The 23,138-nt window shown below is 39.8% G+C and overlaps 1 protein-coding gene across 8 annotated transcripts in view; it reads left to right on the plus strand.

The window, feature by feature from the left end:
* LPP (LIM domain containing preferred translocation partner in lipoma) overlaps positions 1 to 23,138 on the plus strand; it is a 629,315-nt gene that overhangs the window by 340,281 nt on the left and 265,896 nt on the right. The window contains exons 1-2 of one of the 8 annotated variants that reach the window (XM_072962676.1): positions 3,835 to 3,964; positions 4,946 to 4,997. The exons of 6 other annotated variants lie outside the window; for them this stretch is intronic. In XM_072962676.1, the coding sequence (XP_072818777.1) occupies positions 3,960 to 3,964; positions 4,946 to 4,997 (57 nt within the window). In that variant the 5' untranslated portion in view covers positions 3,835 to 3,959. Of the gene's footprint in view, positions 1 to 3,834; positions 3,965 to 4,945; positions 4,998 to 23,138 lie in introns of those variants that run through there. One more of the 8 variants, XM_072962684.1, reaches the window with a different exon arrangement.

Raw genomic sequence — 23,138 nt, forward strand, 5'->3', positions numbered from 1 at the left:
CATCTAGTTCTTAACCTCTGTATGAGGATGGGGATTTTTACAGTGTAGTTAATAGAACTTCTCATGTGATAGAAAAATGGATTCCCAAGGTTTAAATTTATATTCTCAATAACTTTTTAAGTAGCCAAGATCTTTGATGAGGACCAATTACAGAAGTAAACAATTGCATTTCTTTTCAGTCTTCCTCTATAAGACAATATGAAGGGCCTTACACCTTGATTGCTTTTCCTAATAATTATGTTAGCATTTTACAGGTGATTTTGAATCAGGACTCCACAAACAACTTTACTGTACTTTGAGGGATTTCACACGTAAAAGAACATTGTTTTGAAAATGAGCATTGATGGGTACTGTGCTCTTTTTACTGTGCCATATTTCATATGTTAGGTTCACTAGCTATTTCTTGTAACCTCACCAAATAACTCAGAATTTTTTTTTTAATCTCAATTATGATCATCAGCCTAAGAATAATGATCAAATCCTGGTACCATCACAGTCACATCTCTGAACGTGTTGTATGTGTTGTTTTTGACTCCTCTTCCCCCACCATACCTACCACACCCCTGGATTTTTTGGTTTAGTACAAAAAGTCGAGCTCTCTCTTTATGTAAATTACATCAAGATTGCCACTAATCATATTCGGGAAGCTAACGATAATATATGCTTGAGTTGTGTTTTTTTTATTTTTTAATATCATGCTGAGAGATAGGATGCCAAATCAGATCTCCTTTTTGTTTTTAATTAGTCAGCAATGTTTATTTAATGCCTACTAAGCTCAGAGCAAAAAGGGTGAAGAGTAGGGAAGGGCAGAAAGTAGATCTAAACCAAATGGTCTGCCATCTCCAGAAGAGCTGCCTGTGTCTTTATGGATACAGAAAACAGATAAATGAAAGGATTAAGAAAACTTAAGAGCAAAATCTAAATGAGTGCAAATTGGTCTGGGAAAAACTGAGTTATATAAATGCAAAGAGTATGCAAATTAAGACAACTTGAAGTTCAGTATTTAAAACTGGTGTCTTTCTACTTTTATTTTTATAATACTTTGCCATGAGAATTGTTAGAATTCTATACATCATACACAGTGAGGGATGTTTCCTGGTTCAGTTGTGTCATTTAGAAAAGCAAACCTAATTCTTGATATTTTATGGAGAGCTGAAGTTGTAGACTTTCACGAGTCCCTGTTAATCTTTTCTCATCATCATTAAAACTCAGTGTGTAACCTTAGACAAGTTACTTAACCTCTCTGTCCCTCAGTTTTCACATCTGTAAAATGGGGATGATAGTAAGGCCTATCTCATAGAATTGTTAGGAGTATTAAATGTATAAAACTCTATTTCTTCTATTTTATGAAACACCCTTTTTTCCCATGGTTTAATTTCCTTGAGATTGATATGTAATTGATTTGATAAAAAAATCACTGTTACAGATTAATGGGCACTGATTATTTCTTTCTTAGTAAAAAAATAATAATGTATCTGAAAATAAAAGGTGTCATGTTGCATGTGTGAAGTGCTTATTAGAACAGAGCCTGGTCCACAGTAGGCCTTATAGTGATACTGTTATCACTGTCTGAATACCATGGTTGTAGTTTGTAAGACTTTTGCACCTAACCTCATTGATTTCTGCACTATGAGGCAGATATGCTTCTGATTCCTGATTTTTATTTGAGGAAATCGAGCCTGGAATATTTGCCAGAGATCACACAACTGGGAAGTGAAAGACCTAGGTCATGAAGTCAGGTTGTTTTATTTATACTACAGTTATCTCACCTTTACTGAGTCCTGTGACGTGTGAACTCTGGGTTCAAAGGATGAGAGGTAACCAAGGCAGATGAGGTTTTTGCTCTGACTGACCTTAAATGCTGAAGAGAGGTTAGGGGAACGTAAGACGTGAAAGAGTCAGTAAACAAGCTGAGACAGTGAAACAGGATAAAAGGTGCAGATGGGAGTCTCCGGAATGATGTTTGCCGGGAAGGTTAGGCAGTGCTTCTCTGAGGAGCTGGCTTCTGAAGGGACACCTCAGTGTCGAGTTGAGAACTTGCACTTGTGGAACAACGTGTGTGCCTGAGACAGGAATGAACTTGGATCCTTTAAGGAGCTGGGGTGGGCTGGGGAATCGATGCCTACAGTCAGTCCTAAGGTATAACAGTGATTTTAGACTTCAGATCGCAGGTGCTGAGTTTTGTCTCTCAGGAGTCAAGGATTTGGGTCTTCTTTACCATATCTGATAAGCTTGTAGGTTTTGAGTGCTTTAGGGTGGTTCTTACAGTCCAGAAAGAGATGTGACATCGTAGATTGTTTTATCCTCTTTTCTAGATGAGTACACTGAAGAACAAGACATGAAACGACTTCCCCTAGTTAGTTCTCTAACGTTGTACAGTACTACTGACATCTGGTTGACTCACATATGTACACCTAGGGTCAGTTTTGGAGGATTTTTAGAAGTCTAAAATCTTCCTAGTGGAAATTTTTAATACTACGAATCCTTAAGTGGTAATTTTTCACAGTGTACAGAATTGTTCCAATAAAATAAATCATTAGTGATTTTTTTCCACTTCTGTGGTCCTTTGGTATTGCCTGTCTTGGTATCAGCCATTTAGAAATATCAGTTCTGTCTTGAAATAGCCCATCAAGTAATGACTCATGTCAGCCAAGAGTTTATTTCCCTTTTCATGATTATCAACACCTGTTTAATCTGATCACATTTAAAAAAAAAACTGATGATCTATTTATTTCCAAACATAGCTTTTAACACCAGTATTTGGTGCTGGCATAGTCCACACACATAACTAAATCCGACTTCAGCAATGGCGTGCATCTTTCTAAGTCAGACACCATTAATGATGTTGATTTGGGAGGACACATTCTTTTGGGATCCTATCCACATGATCTTGGGTAATTCACTTCTTTTACTGAGACTAATTCCTTATTTATAAAATGTTGATGTTGAAATAAATGAATTTTCTGGCTGTATGATTTGTGATATTACTATTAATTTACTTACTGAGAAGCATCATATAAATTGGTCATTTGTAGAAAGTGGTTCAGTGGCTAAGAATCTGGCATAACATTTCTATTAAATCTCAGCTGATATAATTGAGTATCTTCTAGGGACCAGGCTCCACAATAGGGATGCAAGCATATAAGACCTCTGTCCTGGAACTGAGAGGTTAAGCTACAGTGAAAATTATAGATTGGTAACTCCAATTTTTTTGTAATAGATTTTTTTTTGATACGTGATTCACTTACTGCTATGCAAGTCACCAACTCAAATTATTTTTAAAGGAGATGATTACTACATTTACTCAAGTGTTTTATGAGCACCTGCCATGTGCCAGGGACCTCCTCGGTTCTGGGGTTGTAGAAACTGACAGTAATTCTGCAAAAGCTGACCTTTCACAGAATGTCCATCAGCACTCTTTTCTATACGGTGTTGAAGAGCAACAGCTGGGTTCAGCAAAGGGCTCTCTGGGAACACATCAGGGGGACAAGGAAAACCCATCCTTGGGAGGCCTGGGGAGGTGTCTGAGAGGTGGTCTTCTCTAAACAGAAGGCTGAGAAGCCCGTGGGGGTTTGCTGGGTTGATGACCTGGGGACAGTAAAGGAGAAGAGTTTTTCAGGAAGAAGTAAGAAAATAACGCCATCATACGGAGGTAAGACACAGGCAAGCCACAGCAGCTCAGTAGGCTTGGAATGGGAGACAGTCTGGGAAGGAAGTTTCTCCTGGGCCTGAAGGTCAGAGAGTCTGTCAGCATGGGCGTTCACAGACATGCCTGTGTCTTACTGTGAGGTCACAGAGGAGGATGAGGTCAGCTAGAGGATGTGACATTTGAGCTGGGTCACAAAGAATGTCTAGGAGTTTTCTGAGGTAGTCCTGGCTGAAGAAACTACAACTGTAGAGATAAACGTGTGTAAAAGAATGGTGTTTTCAGCTGGGAAAGGAATGGAAGTACTTGGAAGATGAGGTGAGTGAAACAGAAAGAATATAGCCCGAATCATACATTGGTGAGGGTTGAATGGCAGCTTATAAATGGATTCTGGGCAGTGCAATGGATTTGTACACTGTGCTCTTCATCCTGCCGGCAGCCGAGGGTGGTAGGGTTTGAGAGAAGACAGGAACATTTGAAGATTTTCGAAAAGAAATCAGAAGTATGCTTTAGAGAGAGGACTCTGGATATACTTGAATTGGAGGAGCCCTGGATCATAAATGAAACTCAGAAGTGTGTCTTTCTGTCATTCAGCATGGTGCTTACCTGGTTAACATTGCCTATAAGATTCTACCTATCAGTTGTCCTTTGCAGCAATGGTCAGTCATTTCTGCTACTAAGAAACTATATTTAAACATATGGAGCAATAACGAACATTCGTTGAGAACTATGTCATGTCCATGTATTAATTCACTTGATCCTCACAACAGCCCAGTGAGGCAGCCTGTCCTTCCCCCCGTTTTACAGATAAGGAGGTCGTGGCCCAGAGACATGAAACCTGGAGCTAGTGAGTGGCAGACCTGGTGTTTGAGCCACGACAGTCTAACTTCTAAGCCTAGTTATATGAATCAATGACTGAATGCATAATCAAAAATACTAACAGTAGTTGTGTGGGTGAGGAGGGATCTGGGGCAGTTTTTCGTTTGTTTTTTTACAGCTCAATGATTCAATGATTTTGCAGCCATTACCCTGACCTAATTTTACAGCATTTCTTCCGTTCCGAAAAGAAATCTCACACCCGATTGTAGTCACCCTCTGTTCTCACCTCCAACTTTATGTAACCTCGAATCTGCTTCAGTGGTAATCAGTCTTTCGATGAATGTGACTTCAGTTTAGTGACAGTTTGTTTTGAATGGCAGCCATCTAATAGCCTCACTCAGTAACTTGGGAGTATAACATAGTTTGAAATTCTAATTTCTAACATCTGCATGCAAGTAATGTCCTCTGTTCATAATTTAGGGTAGAGAAGGGTAAAAGTGCCAGCCCTGCATCGGTCATTGGTCACACGCACGTGAGTAAGACTGTCCCAGGCCCCACACTTGAGTTCTCCATCTGTCCTTTGGAGAGGCTGACACTTGAATAGACACATGATAGAACAACACTGGAGAATGGAATTCTTCTAGAAACACAGGACTTGTGTTAAACTTCTTTCTGCTGGAAGCCACTGAATTGTTTTCAAAAATCTAGTCTGTACGAAGCATTTGGAATGCTTGGCATTTTGAGAATAAAACCCACCTCAATTTTAAATAAAGTAAAAATTCCCCATCCACAGTAGAGTAGTAATTGCCAGACATAAAATAGCCCAGCTGTGGAGTGACTTAAGGACAGTTGGTCTCAGACAGAGAGCACCAGATAGGTGGCTGCTACACAAGGAACTGTAAGGCCTGAATTACTGTACCTATTTGGTAGCACAGACGTGTAAAATGGCTTAAAATAAAAATTGCAAATGTACCAGATTTGATCAATCTTAGCATTCTTTTTCTTATTCTCTCAGTCCCCAGTTAAAAATAAAATCCGCCTGCCTCATTTTCCTGTGCGCAAGTTAGTTAGGATTAACTGGAGTTCTCAATAGGAAAGCAGTAGGTACAGTAGACGGCATTGTGTAGTGGGTGAGAGCCGGTAGAGATAATTACACAGTCACTCCCACTATATTACCCTTCAAAGAAACTGAGCCTAATATTCTCCTCCTAAGCAATTTAACCAACTTCGGAAAAAAAAAAAGGTGGAAGATATTATTTAGAGAATGAAATAGCTACTGTATATAGTCAGGAGGGAGAATTATAGCAAATTATAATACTCATTTGGTAAGTGTATAAAGAGCTAAGCTCAAAGCTTTGTGTTGTACCTCTTAAGTAATTGTTCAGTTGTGCTGTCCTTTATAAAGGAGAAGAGATAAAAAACTGCTAAAAAAAATCAATTGTTATACTTGTTCAGTAAGCTTGTCCCCTCTGGGCATAGATTAAGTCTAATTTCATGCTCTGTGAGGATCAAGCACACATTTGGTCTTCAAATATTTAACAGTGGTGATTTCTTTGCTTCTCCTATGATAATATCCATGTAGGAACATAGACACTAATAAAACTAAATACAATAAAAATGTGTTTTAAGAGCTACAGCATGCATGTCTGTGTAGGTATAGATATCATATATCTGTGTTCATTGCACGTACATCCCAATATTTTACAAAGATATTTAAGGCTGCATGCAGATTATTTCAGTAATTCTTTGACGATAACCAAAAGGAGGCCCAGACATCTGCTAAATTGTCCATTTAGTATATAAAAGAATTGGCAGTAATGCAAGAGTCGATTTCCCTTTGGTTTGCTTTAAACAAAACAGCCCAATGTGTAAACTTTAAAAGACTTCAGTGTTTGAGCACTTTCCTTTGCACTCATAATTCTTATGCCTCCACTGTCAAAAAAAAAAAAGTACTTATCTGATTGCTGTAATGAGAAGCTGTACCACGTAGTGCCTACGAGCAGTTACTCAAAAGATGGTTCTGGATCCTCCACTTACTAGCCTTGTGCCCTTCAGCAGGCAGCGGGTATCTTCTGCCTCAGTTCGACATGGCTGTGCTAATAGAGTGCCCGCTACATGCCCCTGTTACGAGTAGTCAGTCACTACTGTACATAGATCGGTAAAGCGCTGCGTCTCTCACATACTTACATTTTGTCAATTCTAAAGCCCATATTCACAACCTGAACATTGCTGACTAATTACTGTTGGTGAGTAATTAACAATAACATAGTTGTCATTGTTGCAAATGCACATCAAAACTTCTTTGGAAGAAAACCCTGTGGTGATGATGGAACCCTCTTTTCTTACTGCTCTTGAAGATCCAGAGAACATTTTTATGGGGAAAAAAATAGAACTCCTATGATTTTCAGCTGAAAAATGGTTCAAAGGGCTGAACTCTAAATACAAAGAGACTTTAGAAATACTTCAATTTGTTTCAACTTATATATATTTTTGTATATATGCAGTGAGATACGTCTATGATTTTAAGAAAAATTGTCTTATTTAGTTTCTTTCAGTATAACATAAATTCTACGTAGTAGTTAAACACTATATCATAAGTTACAGTATTGTTTGATTCTTGTGGTGCAGTGGTACATTTTATAATCAGCGACACCTTTTTTGATGGGACATTGCAGTAAATTCTCAGAAATGTTAGCAGTTCTAATTAGTATTTGGGTTGAGGTTAATGTGGGTAGGTACATTGTCAAAGTTAAGGGTCCTGAGGCCTTTGAATCTGAGTTGAGTGGATTAAAAGAATACCTGGAGTTTACCAAAAGTCTCGAGAATTTGCCTTGCATCTGTATCAATATGACTTGACTTGCCCACATTCATTCAGTGGATATTGCAATAGCTTGGGCTGAAATTCACATCTGCTAAATACATATAACGCTGCCCTTCTCTCTTGATTGTGAGGGTTCCATTGAATAATAGAAGTGAATGCACTTTGTAAGAAGTATCAGTCAGGGATGGTCCAGAGAATGCTGTGCTCACAAATATTCTCCAAATTTAGCTTTTCAAACAAAGGTTTATTTTTTTGCTCATGTTACTTGTTCACCGTGGGCCAGAAGGACTTCTTTGCAGGTGACTGGAATATCTACCATCTCTAACACTGCTGGCCCCCTCCCAGAGTAAAAGGGCTCTCTCAGGGTCGTGACCCAGCAGGTGCGTGCTCTGGCCTGTAAGTACCACATGTGGACTTGTATTCACGACTTGTTAGCCAAAATGCTTCACACAGCTCCACCTCGCCATAAGGGAGCCAGAAAGCAGAGAGCTGGAAATATTTAGAAAGCAGCCCTGATGACTACCACAAAGTTTGTAGTGATAATAATAATGATTAGCAGTCGATGAGCGCTTCCCATATACCAAGAACTATTGCAAGTGCCTTTCATGTGTTGCGTCCTTCAGCCCTCATGAAGTAGGTATGCTCTTGGTCTCCATTGTACAAGTGGGAAACTGAGGCACAAAAAGGTAAACTAACCCGTGCAAAGAGACAACAGGGCTTTTGCAAGATCTGTTGTATTAATATGTATATCGTTGAATGATATATTTTGAATTGAATGTATCTTTTTAAACTATAAGGGGAATTGAATGTATCTTTTTAAACTGTAAAAGGAAGATACAGTTGAGAATTCTATTCTGAAAAATGGAGACTGGACTACGTGATTCCTAAAGTTCCCTAAAATTTCACCTGAATCCTAAAATGACCTATACAAAAGGTGACTCCCATGTTTCTTTGGAGCCTCATCTTCAGAATCCAGCACACTTCCCTACTATCTCAGGAGAGGAGTGTTGTTCCAGTAAATGGGCTGCTAGAGTTTCTGTGAATGTTCCCCCTTTAACTTCTTCCAACTTTCCATTTAAGAATTTCAAACATACGTAAAAGTAGAAGAATATAGTGAATCCAATTAACCAGATTATCAGTTATCCATACACAATTATCAATGCCCACACAATCCTGCTTGACTTAGCTTTGTAAGTTACTGGCCATTCCATCAAGGAGAGCTTTGAACACAGACTGAGTGCCTTTGGGGATGCTTAGCGAGGGAAGACGTGGGGGCGACGGGATAGAAGAGATCCATTTGCAGAGAGGGCATTGCTAATCAATACCTTGGACAAGTTTTCAAGCTGAGGATAAGTAATAGGTTAATCATTCATGGGACACTCTTGCAAGGTAAGGGGAGCAGGGAGAGATTTGCTGTTAATGTGTGTCAAAGTTATTACTTTTCTCCCCAGCTAAAACTGTAATCTTGCCTGTCACTGAGATGGTTAATAAACAGAGAGAGCTGGCCATCTGACATCTGTTTTGGGGCAGCACAGGAGAGCTCTTGCCAGGCAGAGAATCCACTGAACTAGAAGGCACTGTGCCTGACCATCCTGACCTCCCAGGTCAGTGACATCCAGGGGGCCCTGGGGCACTGAACCTCCCTGTCTCTTTTTGAAAGATGCGTATACTAACCGCCCTGGTGCCCCACCAACCTATTATAACATTCAGTTAACAACTGTTCCTCAAATGCTGTGAGCTCCCTGTTCGAATAGATGTGACTGAAATGTAAAGTACCTTTCACTGCCTTATTTATTGCTCCAGCGAACACGCTATATGTTGGCACCATTTATCTTCATTTTAATTTTATCTCCAACAAATATAGGCATTAATTTAAATCACATACAGAACATAACAGTTTTTATAGAGGCAAACTTATTCCAGTGAGCTGCATTTTAATATCACACTTTACCATCTTTTCTCACTTGATTCAAGAATAGTATCTCTTCCTGCCTCAGCATTTAATCTGAGGACAACAGAAACTTTTTTTTTGTGCGTGCGTGTTCTTGCTCTCAAACTTCACCGCTCTGCTGTTGGCTGCCTAGAAGTTTGTGAGTGTGAGCACAGGCGTGTGTTAGTGATTCTCTTTCTCCTCTGTCAGCTTAACTTCCCGTCGGGGGCTGCGGAACCCAATGTGATGGGTTTTAGAGCTTATTCACCATCGGGTACCTGCTCTAACGGGAACAGAAGCAACGCAAGGTACGCCGCTCCTGAAATTCATGCACTGGATCTTTTTAAAGGGTTCCTGTTTTCTGATCTGCCTTTCATTCGAAAGGAAAATCTCCCTCTTTCTTCACAGCTGTCGCTTGTGCAGCAGCTCATTCTTTCCCCGGAGGGGAAGCAAGCTAAACGGGCGGCTGTGTTTATGGCTGCGAACCATTCCACTTGGCTGCTACCCCGTCAGTAATGGCGAGTTCCCAATCCTTAATGTGTGGCCTGAAAAGCTGCGTCTCTCCTCAATTAAGACTTGCCGGATTGCCTCTGACGTAGCAGCGTCTTCCCAGAAGTCAGGGCCGTGGGGGCAGGAACAACACGAACACGACCGTGAGACAACATGGTTTTAAGCTATTCCAGGCTCCTTTGAGAAGCTCTGAGGGACTTCCCCTCCAAAGCAGTACACCGAAAAAAATACGAAAAACAAACAAAGCCTTATTTTTCTAGTTTGTCAGGCCTCTGAATATCTAGGTTCAGAGACATCTGTCAGAGCCCCCTCCTTTTTTTTTTTAACATTTAGTTGGGGTTTAAAGTGTACCAATTACTGTTTAAGTTCCCTTTTTTATCCTTGTAACAGCCCTCTGAGACAGACACCATGGTTATGCTCATTTTACAGATGAGGAGACAAGGCCCAGAGAAGTTAAGGGTTTTTTTTTTTTTTTCTGAATTCCCCAAGCTGGGATGTGGCAAAGCTGGGAGTTTTGAATCCAGTCTGCTTTCACTTATGTGCTTTTGGTATAGCTAGCTCTCTTCAGCCTGAATTCTTGACCGCTTGTTTGATGCTGACTTTCCCCAAACCCTTAATCTTTGTGCTACTAGGTGCATTGTATCTATGGCAAGAGTTTGGTTACCCTGGAAACCCTGTAGCTAGAATGGCAGCCCAATTATAGCAGCCCCGCTCTGGTTTTATTAAATCAGCATTGCTGGCGACATGGGCTTCTTGATGGAAGGACGCTAAGGTCTGCGTTCTCACCAGTTGTTCTTGCCTCTTAGGACCATTTTGTATCATTCTTTCCTACTCCACCAAACAAACAAAAAGATACTTCTTTGAGTGATTGATTGGATTTGAGAGATACGTTAGGATTGCCTTTCTGGACCATGGACTTCCAGCAGTGGCTGGAGATGCATTCAAGTGCGTGGAAAAGAGACCTGACTGGATTTGCCTGCCCTTTGAGTCGCCTACCCCACCCCACAACAGTCTGCTGATTTGGGGCGCTGATCTGAATGGCTGAGGCTCATGGTCATCTGTTTCCATGGTTCTTATTCCACTTCAGCCCATGAGTTTATGTCCAGACTTGGTGCAGGAAAAGAGGCAGCTTTTTGATATTCTTTGGGCCTTTGCAGACTTCAGATGGACCAAGAATTTGTTGTGATTCAGTGAGTTTCCTTTAAATACACAGAGTTTAAATAGAATTGAATATAGTTGGTGCTTAGTCCAGAGACACCAGCGTGGAGAAAATGATGTTCTTTATGCTAGTGGGCTGTTGGCTCCTTGAGGTGGTAACTGGCAGGCTGGTAGAATGTTGTGTTACTTCCTTCCACGTATCACACACTGTGCCAGGCGCATTACCTGTTACCTCTGTGAATATCATCAGCTCTATTATTAGCTCCATTTTACTGAGGAGCAAAGGAAAAGCTAGAAGAGATGGTTTGCTCATTTGCAGGGCTGTTCAGTGATGGTGAGATGTGAGCAGAAGTTCCTAACTTGCAGTCCAGTGTTCTTTTCTTTATACTGTAGTGTGTCAAGGTCGACTTCTATATCTCAGAAAACAAAACGAGGATTAAAAACACAATTCTTGAAGTTCTATTACTGGAATGATTTTTGTCTTGAAAAAATGAATGTCTGCACGTCCTGTCTAAAACAATAGGACTCAGAGGAGACGGGGCTGCACCCTCCTATGCACACCTGGGGAGGTGATGTTCCCGTGACTACCTCCCTCACCAGTGAGCAGATTTCCAGAAATTCAAAATGGTGAGGAGAATTATGCATCTTTAAAAACCACTATGCATTCTGTGTTAGCTCTTCCACCTGTACATAGACATTCATTGAAGTCCTGGCTCCACCGTTTACTGGCTTGGTGACTTTAACTAGTATAGTTGGTGTCTCCGTGCCTCATTTCCTCATGAGAAAAAGTGGAACAATTATGATATTGGAGTAAAATGCTGACTTGTAAAGAAATGAGTGAGAAGCGTTTTATCAGCTGCAGAGTGGGAATCTCATGCGAGGTAGCAGTGTTACTCCCATGACGACCCAGCCGTCTCCCACGTTCACTCCTCTCTACCCCAGTACCTTCTAGTCGTATAAACTTAATCTGAGAGTATCTTGGATATTCCTTACGTATAATTGTAGGGACTCAGAGGTTAAAATCCTAATTCTGTTTTTGTTTCCCTGACAGTAGCAAACTTTTCTCTAATTCACTCTGTGAAAGGAGAAAAAAGACCCTAGATACTTGCACATCTCTTACTTAGAGATGAGTCTATGTATTACTTGAATTGTGACATGTATTTTCATACACATACAAATACATATGTGTATTTTATAACATTTAAAGTGATAGATACACTAACAGTTATTTCTGGGGTCATAGGAGATAAGACTTCTTATACTTTTCTGCATATTTTTAAAACTCCTATAATTAGCCTACTTTACTTTTGTTTTACATGTATATTGTAATTTATAGAAGTGGTTTGGTAAGTGTATATGTAATGTTTATTTTCATAAATTTGTGTAAGTATCATATGTACGTACATACACACATGCAGTATTTTAGCAAAGTAAGACACCTTTTAACAATAAACGTCTACAAGGGTGAATTAAAAAGCTATTAAATTTTTCCATCCTTCGCTCTCTTCCTCCCACCCTCTCCTTCCCTTCTTCCCTCTTCTCTCCAAATTGTCTTAGCTATCTATCGATCGATCTAATCTATCTAATCATCTTTCTTTCTATCTTTCTATCTAATCGCTCCCTCCACCGGTTTTCTTTCCTTTGCCCCTGCCCAGCACCTTTTTAACACCTTCCAGAATAGAGACTGAAACAGTCTTGATCTTAAATACAATGTTTTAGAAAACTGGAGAGCATTTTTTGAGTGAGGCGGCTTGTCCTTCTATCCACCTATCACTGTCATACTTGAACTTACCTCAGAACAAAAGTAGAACTATGATTTTTAACACTAATTTCAGGATTTAATGAATAGAATGCCTTTCCTTCCCAACCACCCTGATGAGAGAGAACAGAACACTTAGCGCACATCTGGTGGTTCTAGTAACACACTTCCAAGCTGAGGGCCCTTTATGGTCCCAGCAGCCCTTATGATTTCTTTTCCTTTCTTTTCAAGTTTGTAGGATCGTGGTTGATTTGCTTTGGGTCCCAACAACTAAAGCGTACACACTTTGTTTTCTGTCTCCAGATGTCTGCTCTGAGTGTGAATTTTATTCCTTCCTCCTGGGACCACCATTGGGCTACTGATAATTTTTCTTCGTGTGATGCTTCCCTCATCAGTCTAGGTTGTGCTGTTAATTTTAGTTATTATATTAATTTAATCCAGAGTGAAGGGGGCAAGTGTTTGTCTGTCTTTCTGAGTTTTTTAAGGGGAAACATTATTTCCCACTTACAGAGACTGACTTCAGCAGTCCATCCTCTCACCTTTTTTCTTTTTTCAATTTGATCTGTCCAACTAAGGGGACCACATTTAGTACTTGCTAGTTGAGACTTGTGTTCTACAATTCTGAGTGAGTTCCTCCTCTGGCCCCCACTCCCCACGGTGCACTGAGTCACAATGCGATCACCAGCTGCTTGTGTGTTGTGTACGCGGCACATTAGATAGTGGGGAAGCCGAGGTTCAGCCTGGGAAGTACTTTCAGGAAAGGGTGGAGACTCATTCTTCACTCTGATTATCTTTGAATGGCTTATTGGAGCTGGTATTAGTGATATAAATGATCATCCCTAAGTCTGTCTCAGTTCCAGCCCAGATGGAGTTTTGATTTTAGAAAATCATTCAGTGAAATGTATTTCCTGTGCCTGGTAGTCAATGATCACTTACCAAAAAAGGGGGTGGTGGGAGAATAAAAATAAACTTATGATAATTCACATACACTTAACCTTTACCGAGTGAGTAATACCAAAAAGGGAATGAAGTAGGCTCTGCTGACCAGCATTTGCAAACGGATTCCAGGAATGTAGTTAGAGTTGCCAGAGCCATCTCTGAAGCCTGCCAAAAGCATCCCTTGGGATTTTGTTAAGGGTAGGGAAGTGGGAGATATGGAGGTGTGTATGTGGATGTGTTTTAGAGCTTTCTTGCCCAGCAGTGTGTGGTGGAAAGAACACTGGCAAAAAGCTGAGAAACTTGCATTCTGGACCTGGTTTCGTTTCACCTAATCTTCATCATACTGGAAGCATCACTTGGAACTTCAGTTATCGTGTGCCAAATCAAGATGTCAGACTAAGATCTTTCATTATTGACACTCAGATTATTCCCTAATAGAAAGGCCATGCATGTCCATCATATCTGTTAACTACACTAAAATAAATGGCAAAAAAAAGCAATCGCATTTTTTAAAAATGAAAAAAATAGTATTTCTAGTTAGCCAAGACATAATTCTGAATCTAACTAGATTTTTAAAGGCCCTGTTAAGAGTTCAGGTTCAAACCATGACTATGCCAACTGTAATACTGTTTTCCATACAATTGACAAGGCACCAAGGGCTGTTTTGCCAAAAGTCCTCTCATATTTCTCAGGAGAGTAATACTACAATTCTTTTTCTCAATAAATCTCTCCTTTCCCAATTAAAAAAAAATGACCCAAAGCATTCAGTGTATAGTTATAATTATAAGCAGTGATAACCTATAAAGGATCGATGCATCAGTAATGTCTATTACCTCTGCCTTTTCAATCATATGTTTTTCTCCATTGTTATTACTGTTATTCCCCTGTTCCTGATTTTAATTACTCCACTTTGTATGTAGAGTATGAAGACTTCTTTTTTTTAACCTTTCTATGTCTTGTAATTGCTCCCTCCCTTCTTGAGGGACAACTGAAATCTTCCAAAGGATCCAGGAGTCCCCATCTTACTGAAAAGCCCTTGGGGAAATATATTCCTAGTAATTTTGGCTTATAGTAGGAAAGCATTTTTTTTTCCCCAGAAGCAACCTTACAGTCTGTTTAGGGTAGAAATCAGCGTGCAGCAAGAATGGTCTACATATAGCCTTGCAGCAACATTAGCAGACCTTATGAATGTTTTGTTTTCTACCAAAAGTCAAAGATCAGACAGTGGGACTGGGGATGCCTATTAGTCAGTGTTTTACCAGAGCAGGTAGGAGATAAATACCAAGAGGTTTATTGCAAGGAATTAGCTGACATGAATATATGGGCTGGCTTGATGGTCCCACTTCTGTACTGAAGGCTATGAGGAAGGGCAGGCTGCTACTTGACTATAGGAGCTGATGTTAGTGTCCACAGGTAGGATTTCTTCTCTTTTAAAGAAGTCTCAGCTTTGCTCTCAAGGCCTTTCAACTTTCAGTCAGGCCAACCCAGATTATCTAGGATAATCCCTCTTACTTAAAGTCAACTGATTATGAACTTCAATTACTTACACAAAATACCTTTGCAGCCATACCTAGAAGAGTGTTTGATTGAATACCTAGGGATACTGTACTAGAAAAATTGACACCAAAAACTGATCATTCCAGAAGGCTGGCCATTTTCTACAAAAGATCAATCTGTGGTCCAGAAACCATGGGCCCTGAGAGGTCAGTAACAGGAAAAGTAGAAAAACTGTGGGAGAAACCCTGAGACTGGGTCAACACTGGGACTGGTGGCTGGAAGTGATGACAGACGTAGAGGGCAGTAAATGTGGACAAACTAGTGTTCTTACCTCACGCATGTTGAGACCTGAAAAGGCTTTGCCTACCTACCCTGGGAATAGAACTATTGCTTCTCAGATAGTTCCTTTGTGTTAGTTCTAAGTTCCAAACAGCAGAGTTGATTGCAGTTTCTTTTGCTTTCTTAATTGATTTGTGATTTAGTAACATGCATATGCTTCTTCAAGGTTGAAAACATTTGACTAAAATGCTTTTTCCTCCAGATTACTATCATTGCCTAATCCCCTGATCCTGGCTGTCATTCACTGACCACTTGGCAAATGGTCCTCTGTCTCCCCTCTGTGTCCAAGCTTTCAGTCTTGTTGGAAGATTTCAGGGCTCAACTTGTTTTTGGTCCCTTGACCTCTAATCTCCTGTGACTCTGATTTCCATTCAACTGTAGCCACCACTCCCAGGGTTCCACACCTGGATCTTGTTGTTGCCTGGCCCGTGAATCAAAGAATTAAAGAAACAAAACAACAACAGCCCCCTGTATTCTTCCAACTTGGTTAGGCTTCTACTCTACTCCATTATTTTTAATTCTATTTCCCCATCAGTCTCTGCCTGTATTTCTTCTTACCCAACTTAGACTGTATGATTCCATACTTGAGCCTACTCTCCCCACTGTTGACTTTCTCTCCTCCCAGAGTTTCACTTTGTGTATCTGCCCTGTTTAAGCCTGCAGCACGCTTAGGGCATCTGGCCAACTTTTCTAAGGTTTTGCACACCGTGCTCTCTTGGTTTTCTTCCTACCTTTCTGAGCAGTTCCACTTTTAGGAATCTTCTTAGTTCCTCTTCTTCTGCCTTCCCTTGGATGTTGTAGATGGTGGTTTTCTTTGGTGGTGGTGATGGTTGGGATGAGGGCATCTTTCCCAGGATCTCTTCTTCTTCTACTTCCCATATTTGGTTTGGAGACTCTCGCTTCTGCGGCCTCAACTACCTGTGCTGTGATGTTGTTATAAAGATCTGTTTCAGCAAGTTTTCTTGCAGTTCAGATCCAGACCTTTCTAAATGCTTCTTGACCAGGGGCATTTGCATATATCACAGAATACTTAGTCTGAACATGCCTCAAATAAATTCATCAACTTCTCTCCAGAATTCCTTCTCCTTCTGTGTGGTTAAACTGAATAGTGACACCATCCAACCATTTCCCTAAGCCAGCAGCCTGGGTAGTATTTCTACACTTCTCTCTTTCCCTTATGGTCAATTTTGCATCCCAAGTATTCCATAAACCTTTCTACTTCTCCCCGTGTCCACTGCCTCTGAAGGATTTCACATGGACCACATTTGCATGGCATTGGTAATGCACTCCTCACTGGTTTCCTTGTAGCCCCTTGCCTGCCACCCAGTCTCTCTTAAAATGTACATCTCACTGTACTATTGTCTTGTCCAACATCTTATTTTTTTCAGCCTGGTCATATAACAGAGTGATTAAGAAAACAGATCTTGAAAGCAAATAGAAGTGGGCTTAAATCTCACTTCCATGCTGTGTGATCTTGGACAAGGAACCGTTTTTGGCTTGTCCCCATATGTAAAATAGGAAGAGTAATAGCACTTTTTTAAAAAATATTTTTTAATTTTATTTTTAGGTGTTTTATGCCTTTTGGCTTCTTTTACCACTGTCTCTCTTACGCTCCATGAAGACACACTGGACTTGTCTCAGATCGCCGAGGGCACTGCGCTGCCCCTGGACAGTCCCATGCATTTCCTTTCCCTGGGACACTGTCCACACCCCCAGCCCTCTGCTCGTGTCTCAGGGTTGGTGTCACTTCCCTTGAGAAATGTCCAGCAGCCTCCTCTGCTCTTGTGCAGTGTCAGTGCCCTTGCTATGGGTTCCTGTATCTTTTCCCCTTGAACTTCCTCATCCTCACACTTTCTTCCCTGTCCTGTAAGTGCTCCTTTACTCACCGCCTCCTCCTCCCCCCGAGCGATCACTGTACACCCACTGTAAGTTCCAGGAGGACGTTGACCCTTGACCTTGACCATCCTGGTGAACTTCCTGTCCCTGATGCCCAGGGCCTCTTCGCACAGTGTCTAGCGAAGATTGGGCACTCAGCAACTATTTGATGAATGAATGAGACCTCACTAATTCACCGATGTTTCTGACAAAGTGATCACATTCTTGCTTCTGCGGGAGAAAACGGACGATAGAAATATGTTTCCAGCCTGGGTGATGGCTCCCTAGGAACCTGCCTGCTTCTAAAGGGCTGTTTACACAATCAAATCAAGTGGTATCCTGCTAGGAGGGAAAGCCCCAGGACAAGTCCCTGGTCCTGACCGCAAAGTTCTGTGTTTTCTGCCTCTCCTCTTGAAGTCTTGGTTTCAGCAAAGTAGCATTTTTTATCTTCCCCCCATAATCCTGTAAATGTAATATAGAAATGTGTGTACACTAAACCCCCAATAGATTATAACGTTAGGCCTCAGGCGGGGCAGCAGACAACAAACCTATTTTTAGCATTACTTGGAAGGAAGTTTCTAGGTGTGTAGCTAAGGAGCGTTCATGGAGAGCGGCTTTACTTTTCTGTTGAGCTTTTGGGGGATTTTTTTTTTTTAACAGTTCTACATACTGAAAGAAAGTTCACAAATTTTAAAAGGAAATGTGGCCCTTTTCATTAGCTCCTTTTACCTCATGCTGAGTCATGGATGAGAGAGAATTTGTAGGCGGCTGAGCTGCAGGAAAAGTCATCCTGTCATTTACACTTGCAGGCTGCTATGCTTTCCAGAAAACTTTTTCCGTAGGTTGTGAAAGTGATTAATCTGCTGTTAAAACTGACAAAGAAGGTTCTCTGATAAGAGCAAGAGTTAAATGAGGGTTTTTTTTTTCTTTAAAAAGTAAGCTCCTATTTCCAGTTTTAGGCCAGGAAAAAATAGGTTTAGATGTTGTTTTTTCCTTTTAGTCTTTTTGCGTCTGTGTGAATTTGGTCACGGCTTAAAACTATCACAGGACACTTTCTATTTAAATTATGTCTATTTATTGGCATGGTTCATGCCTTATGTTTTATATCTAAATTATTCATTTCTACATCCTGTTCCTTTGGGTTTTTTTTTTTCATATCTCTATATCTGGATCTTACTTTTTAATACTCTACACATCATCTTACTTCTCAAACCCAGATGTCTTCAACCAACTTCTTTTCGAAGACGGTCCCCATTCCTTCTGTGATGTGAACTCCTCCCTCTGAAAATTTGTGTTCATGTAACAGTTCTACAACCATTTACAACCCTTGAACAAAAGTTGTTTGGTATAATTGACATGAAACATCATTGCCTTAAGAGTTTAAAAAATATATTTTTATCTTTTATTCACAAAATGACTCTGAGATGTCAAGCTTTTCCACTGAGTTCTGGCAAACATACATGTCAGTTGAACTTTTCTCTTGGGTCCCCACATTTCACTACCAACCTAAAGGAACACATAGATAAATCACATGGCATAAGTTAGACTTTTTATAATTCCACAGAGAAGCAGTGACTCATTTAGAGAAATCAGAGTCCTCAAGACAGTTAAATAACATGTTAAAAGTTTATTAAATATGCTACCTTTAGCATTTTAATGCCTGTTTGTTTATTTTTAAATAACAAGTTCATATGGGCAGTTAAAATGCACTGGCTGGACCCTCTTTGTTTTACATTTTCCTTCTTCTAAGCCTGCCATTTATGTTAGGACGTGTCAGGTTATTTCCCTTTTATGTTCTTCTTCTTCTCCTTATTTTTTGAAGACTGACTTCTGAGCTTGAGCCATTCTGGCAGCTGGATGGATTCCTGGGAGTAGAGTGGAAAGAGGATTCTCTCCTAGCTCTGACGGCAGGGCCCCCAGTGAGACAGAGGAACTGTCCCTTCTCTAACCAGGTGGACCAGTCTAGGGGACTTGGCATTCTTCTTTCAGGCCTAACGTCTGAATATATATACTGCTTTTGCCCCTAGGCTTCAAATTCAGGTTTTAAAATTCTGAAGTTGAAAATGTCCAAACTGTTTACAGTTGAAAACCTGTTCACTATTTCTGTGTATTTTTATGGTTATTTCATGGGGGTCAAAAATCTAGGATATGTAGAGGTACTTATTTTGTATCTGAATTGCCAAGATTATTTCTATTCCTTCATTAAATGTGTGTGAAATATGTGCAGACACGCACATAAACACGTACCTGTGTATTTCTCTGTATTTGTAAATCTACACAAAGAATAGCATTATTAGGTAACACTTGTACAGTTTCTTCATCCATCTGCAAAGGCTGCCACATACTGCATCTTTTTCACTTTGGGGGGAGTTGGGGCATTAGGTCTATTTGTTTATTATTAGTTTTTTTTTTTTTTAATGAAGGTACTGAGGATTGAATCCAGGACCTTGTGCATGCTAAACACACACTCTACCACTGGGCTATACCTTCCCCCCACATTCTGCTTTTAAGAAGAGCAAAGTCATTGCTACCTGCAGAAGTGCCGGTTTTCACAGCAACATGGAATACCTTTTAAACCAGGAGGGCAAAAAAGCTTTTTTGTTGTTGTTCTTATTATTGTTGCTGAGATGAACTGATTTAATTTGACTATAGTGTTTTTAAATTAGGCACACTTTGACTTGGCATTTTTAAAAGGAAAAAGCTCTGTAGGTTTTATGGAAAAGTCTTTTTCTTAACCAAATGCCAGTGACAAAATGTAGACCAGAAAGTAGCCGTGAAGCAACAGTAGTGAGAGATGATCGTGGTTTAGTGGGAGGAAACGACCCTGTAGGGAGCGGTACAAGCGCAGTGAATTATGAGTCGCTACTAAATAGGTTTCATTAGTCCACCACTGACTGTGCTGAATTGATGTTAGAAAGGATTCTGGAAAACTTTGGAAAGTATGTGTATGAAACCTTGGTGTTCAGCTAAGAAGAGTCTTTAGAGTATCTGTTTTAAAAGTTAGAAGCAGTTGATTGTGTGTGAGGGTCCACAAGGCAGGGCCATGTCACTGACACATGCTTACAGGAAAGCTTTTTACGTCTCCTAAGAGAAGTGGACCCGCGGAATGCGGGGCAATGGAACACGTGACAGCTGCAGATGAGTTTCTCCCTTCATCCTAGATATTTCCCACAAAATATAATGGACCTTGAATGTTGCTCTGAAGTCAGTTGACTCTGCTGAGGACTGGAACACAAGAGGGCATTTATAGTGATTATTTTTATGTTGTTACTCTATGTGGTCTGCACAGCCCGGGTGCCAGATGCTAAATTCTGTCAACATAATGTATCTTTAATTAAATACTATATTTGCAATGCAATTAATAATGTGGTCTGTTTCCATAACTTTATTAAGAAATTACCATAATTTTTGTATAATAAGGTAATAAAAAGGCAGTGTGGTTTGAAGCAGCCTTTCCTAAAGTGGTTATGTGCTTTATGTCTGTTGAATTTTGAATTTAGGTTAAGAGACTGATGGCCAGGATTATCTGATGCAGTGCAGTCAAGACTTTACATTAGTAGGGGATCTTGTAGGATCTCATATTATTTTTTCTTTCTTTAAAATAAAATAGATTTCTTGCTTTTCAGTGGGCTCACTATTTAAATAAGAGGTGAGAAAATAATTCATCTATTGGCTTTGGGCTCTCTCCCTCCTCTAACTCTGAAAACCCCAAGCAGTATCAAATAATGTGAATTTTAAGTAGCATACAGTGCATTGGACTGTGATGGTCCCTAATGAATGGAAAGTCATGCTTCTGGTTCTATGGCTATCCTTGATGTTGTTTTAGTTTTCACAATGTGTTAACATGATAATTAAATTTCCCCAGTGTCCTGTGAGGAAAGAATTTTAAATGGCACCACACGTGGAGAAAAATCTTTGATATTTAAAAATAATATTATCTTTTAAACTGAGCTCATATGTGGATACAGAATAGTGTACCTAGCTATGACAATAGGGATTTATTAAAAAAAATTTTTGTAAGCTGCCTTTTTCAAGCTGTTTGAAAATGTCACCCTCAGCTAAACAGAAGCAATTTGCATCAGAGGTGTGTGTGTGTGTCCTTACTCTTAATGAAACAACAATCTCTCATCAGAAAGTAATTGTTCTCCTTGCAGTGCAGTTTTTTTCTCAGCACTGAGTGTCCCTCTCCTGCCCTTCTTTTGCCCTAAAACGTGTCCCTTAATTCTATCAGGTTAGTTGTCAACTAAAATTAAAGGCAGATGTTACCCTTCACAATCTGTCCTGATCTAATTTTGCTGCCTTGTCTTAGGTACTTACTTTTAGTGTAGAAGTGGCTAACAGAACAACTTTGGAACCACAAAGTGCAGGTTCAGACACCAATGTTAGATTATTCTGTGACCTTGGACAAATTGCTTAAGCTCACTAGACCTCAGTTTCCCCATCTATAAAGTGGGAATAAGAGACCCTTCCTCCATTGAAGGGAAAGCGCCTAGAAAAGGACTGGCTCATAGGATGTCTGAGCTGTTATTAAATTCCTGCCGCACTTGATTGCTCCTTCTGTGTGCCCTATCCTTTTGTCTGTGTTTCTGCTCACATCTTTTGGTTGAAACAGAATCCACCCTCCTCCTCCTCAAGGCGGGTGCGTGCAAATGCATAAGGTGAAGCCATCTTCATGTTCTAATTCTGCCCACCCCATGAGACAGCTCAGAGAGCCCCTCTCTGCCTGCCAGTTTGGGACTAATCCATCTGAAATCTTAATAACTTCTCTTCTGTTTCTTAGCATTCTCAACTCTAATGCTGTTGGCATTTACTAGTGTTATTTTGTCTCTCTTCCTGGTATGTGGACTGCTTGAATCCAGGGAACTCATGTGATGAATTTCTCCCTCCTCCAAAGAGCCCGCTGCCTTGTGATCTGCTGTGCCTATTAGCAAAGAGTGCTTTTCTTTACATTTTATTTGAAACACTTTTGAACGTACATGATGTGTTCTCTTATTTTTCCATTAATCCTATCACTTCTGGGCATTGACAAAGGTCAGAAAATTAGGAGGAACAAAAATAGACACTTTTAGTCCATTTAAGCAATACGCGAGTTCCTCTTGTGTTTCCTTCCTTCATTTAGCTCTCGGTAGTTTCGCAAAAGAATGACGAATTCCTTATTAAAGGAAAATGAAAGCAAATTTGTTACTTCTATTGTATAAGTGACATTCTTTATCAATTGATAACTAGGTATAATATTTAAATATATACAGTCAATGCACATGTGTACTGTATTTATGAAGACTACAAGAAACTCTGAGGGCTGTATTTTTTTTTTGCAATTTTTTTCTTGCAATGTTCATATGGGTTATAAACCAATAGTTACATTCTGGAAACTCTAATTATGTCTTTAACGTAACTCCGTTATGTCTTTAAAATATTATATTTGGAAATAATATTTTAACACTATATTCCACGATAAAAATTATGTTGCATTATTTCTTTACTGCTGAAAGCTTGTGAAGCTTAAAATAGTTTAATCTTTGTACATTAAAGCTCTTGATTATATTTTAAAAACAAATCATGAAATCATTAAACAGGTTAGTTTTGCCAGTTCTATTGGGAAATATTTTATTATTAGACTTTTCAAAGATGGTAGACTATTAAAAATAACAGATTTTGAATTAAAGACATGAAATGCATTACTTGTATAACTCCATTTAAAAATATGAAGGTTTTAGTATTTGCATCATTTTGGCTTGATTTTATTTTTGTTTCCACTTTCTTTTGCATTGTTTGTTTTTGCAGCAGTGTTTGCATGTCTTTTTCTTGTTTCTATTGCATTGCACAGCACTCTTTTACATAGATT

Source organism: Vicugna pacos, chromosome 1 (genome assembly GCF_048564905.1).
Source record: "Vicugna pacos chromosome 1, VicPac4, whole genome shotgun sequence".
Taxonomy (NCBI): domain Eukaryota; kingdom Metazoa; phylum Chordata; class Mammalia; order Artiodactyla; family Camelidae; genus Vicugna; species Vicugna pacos.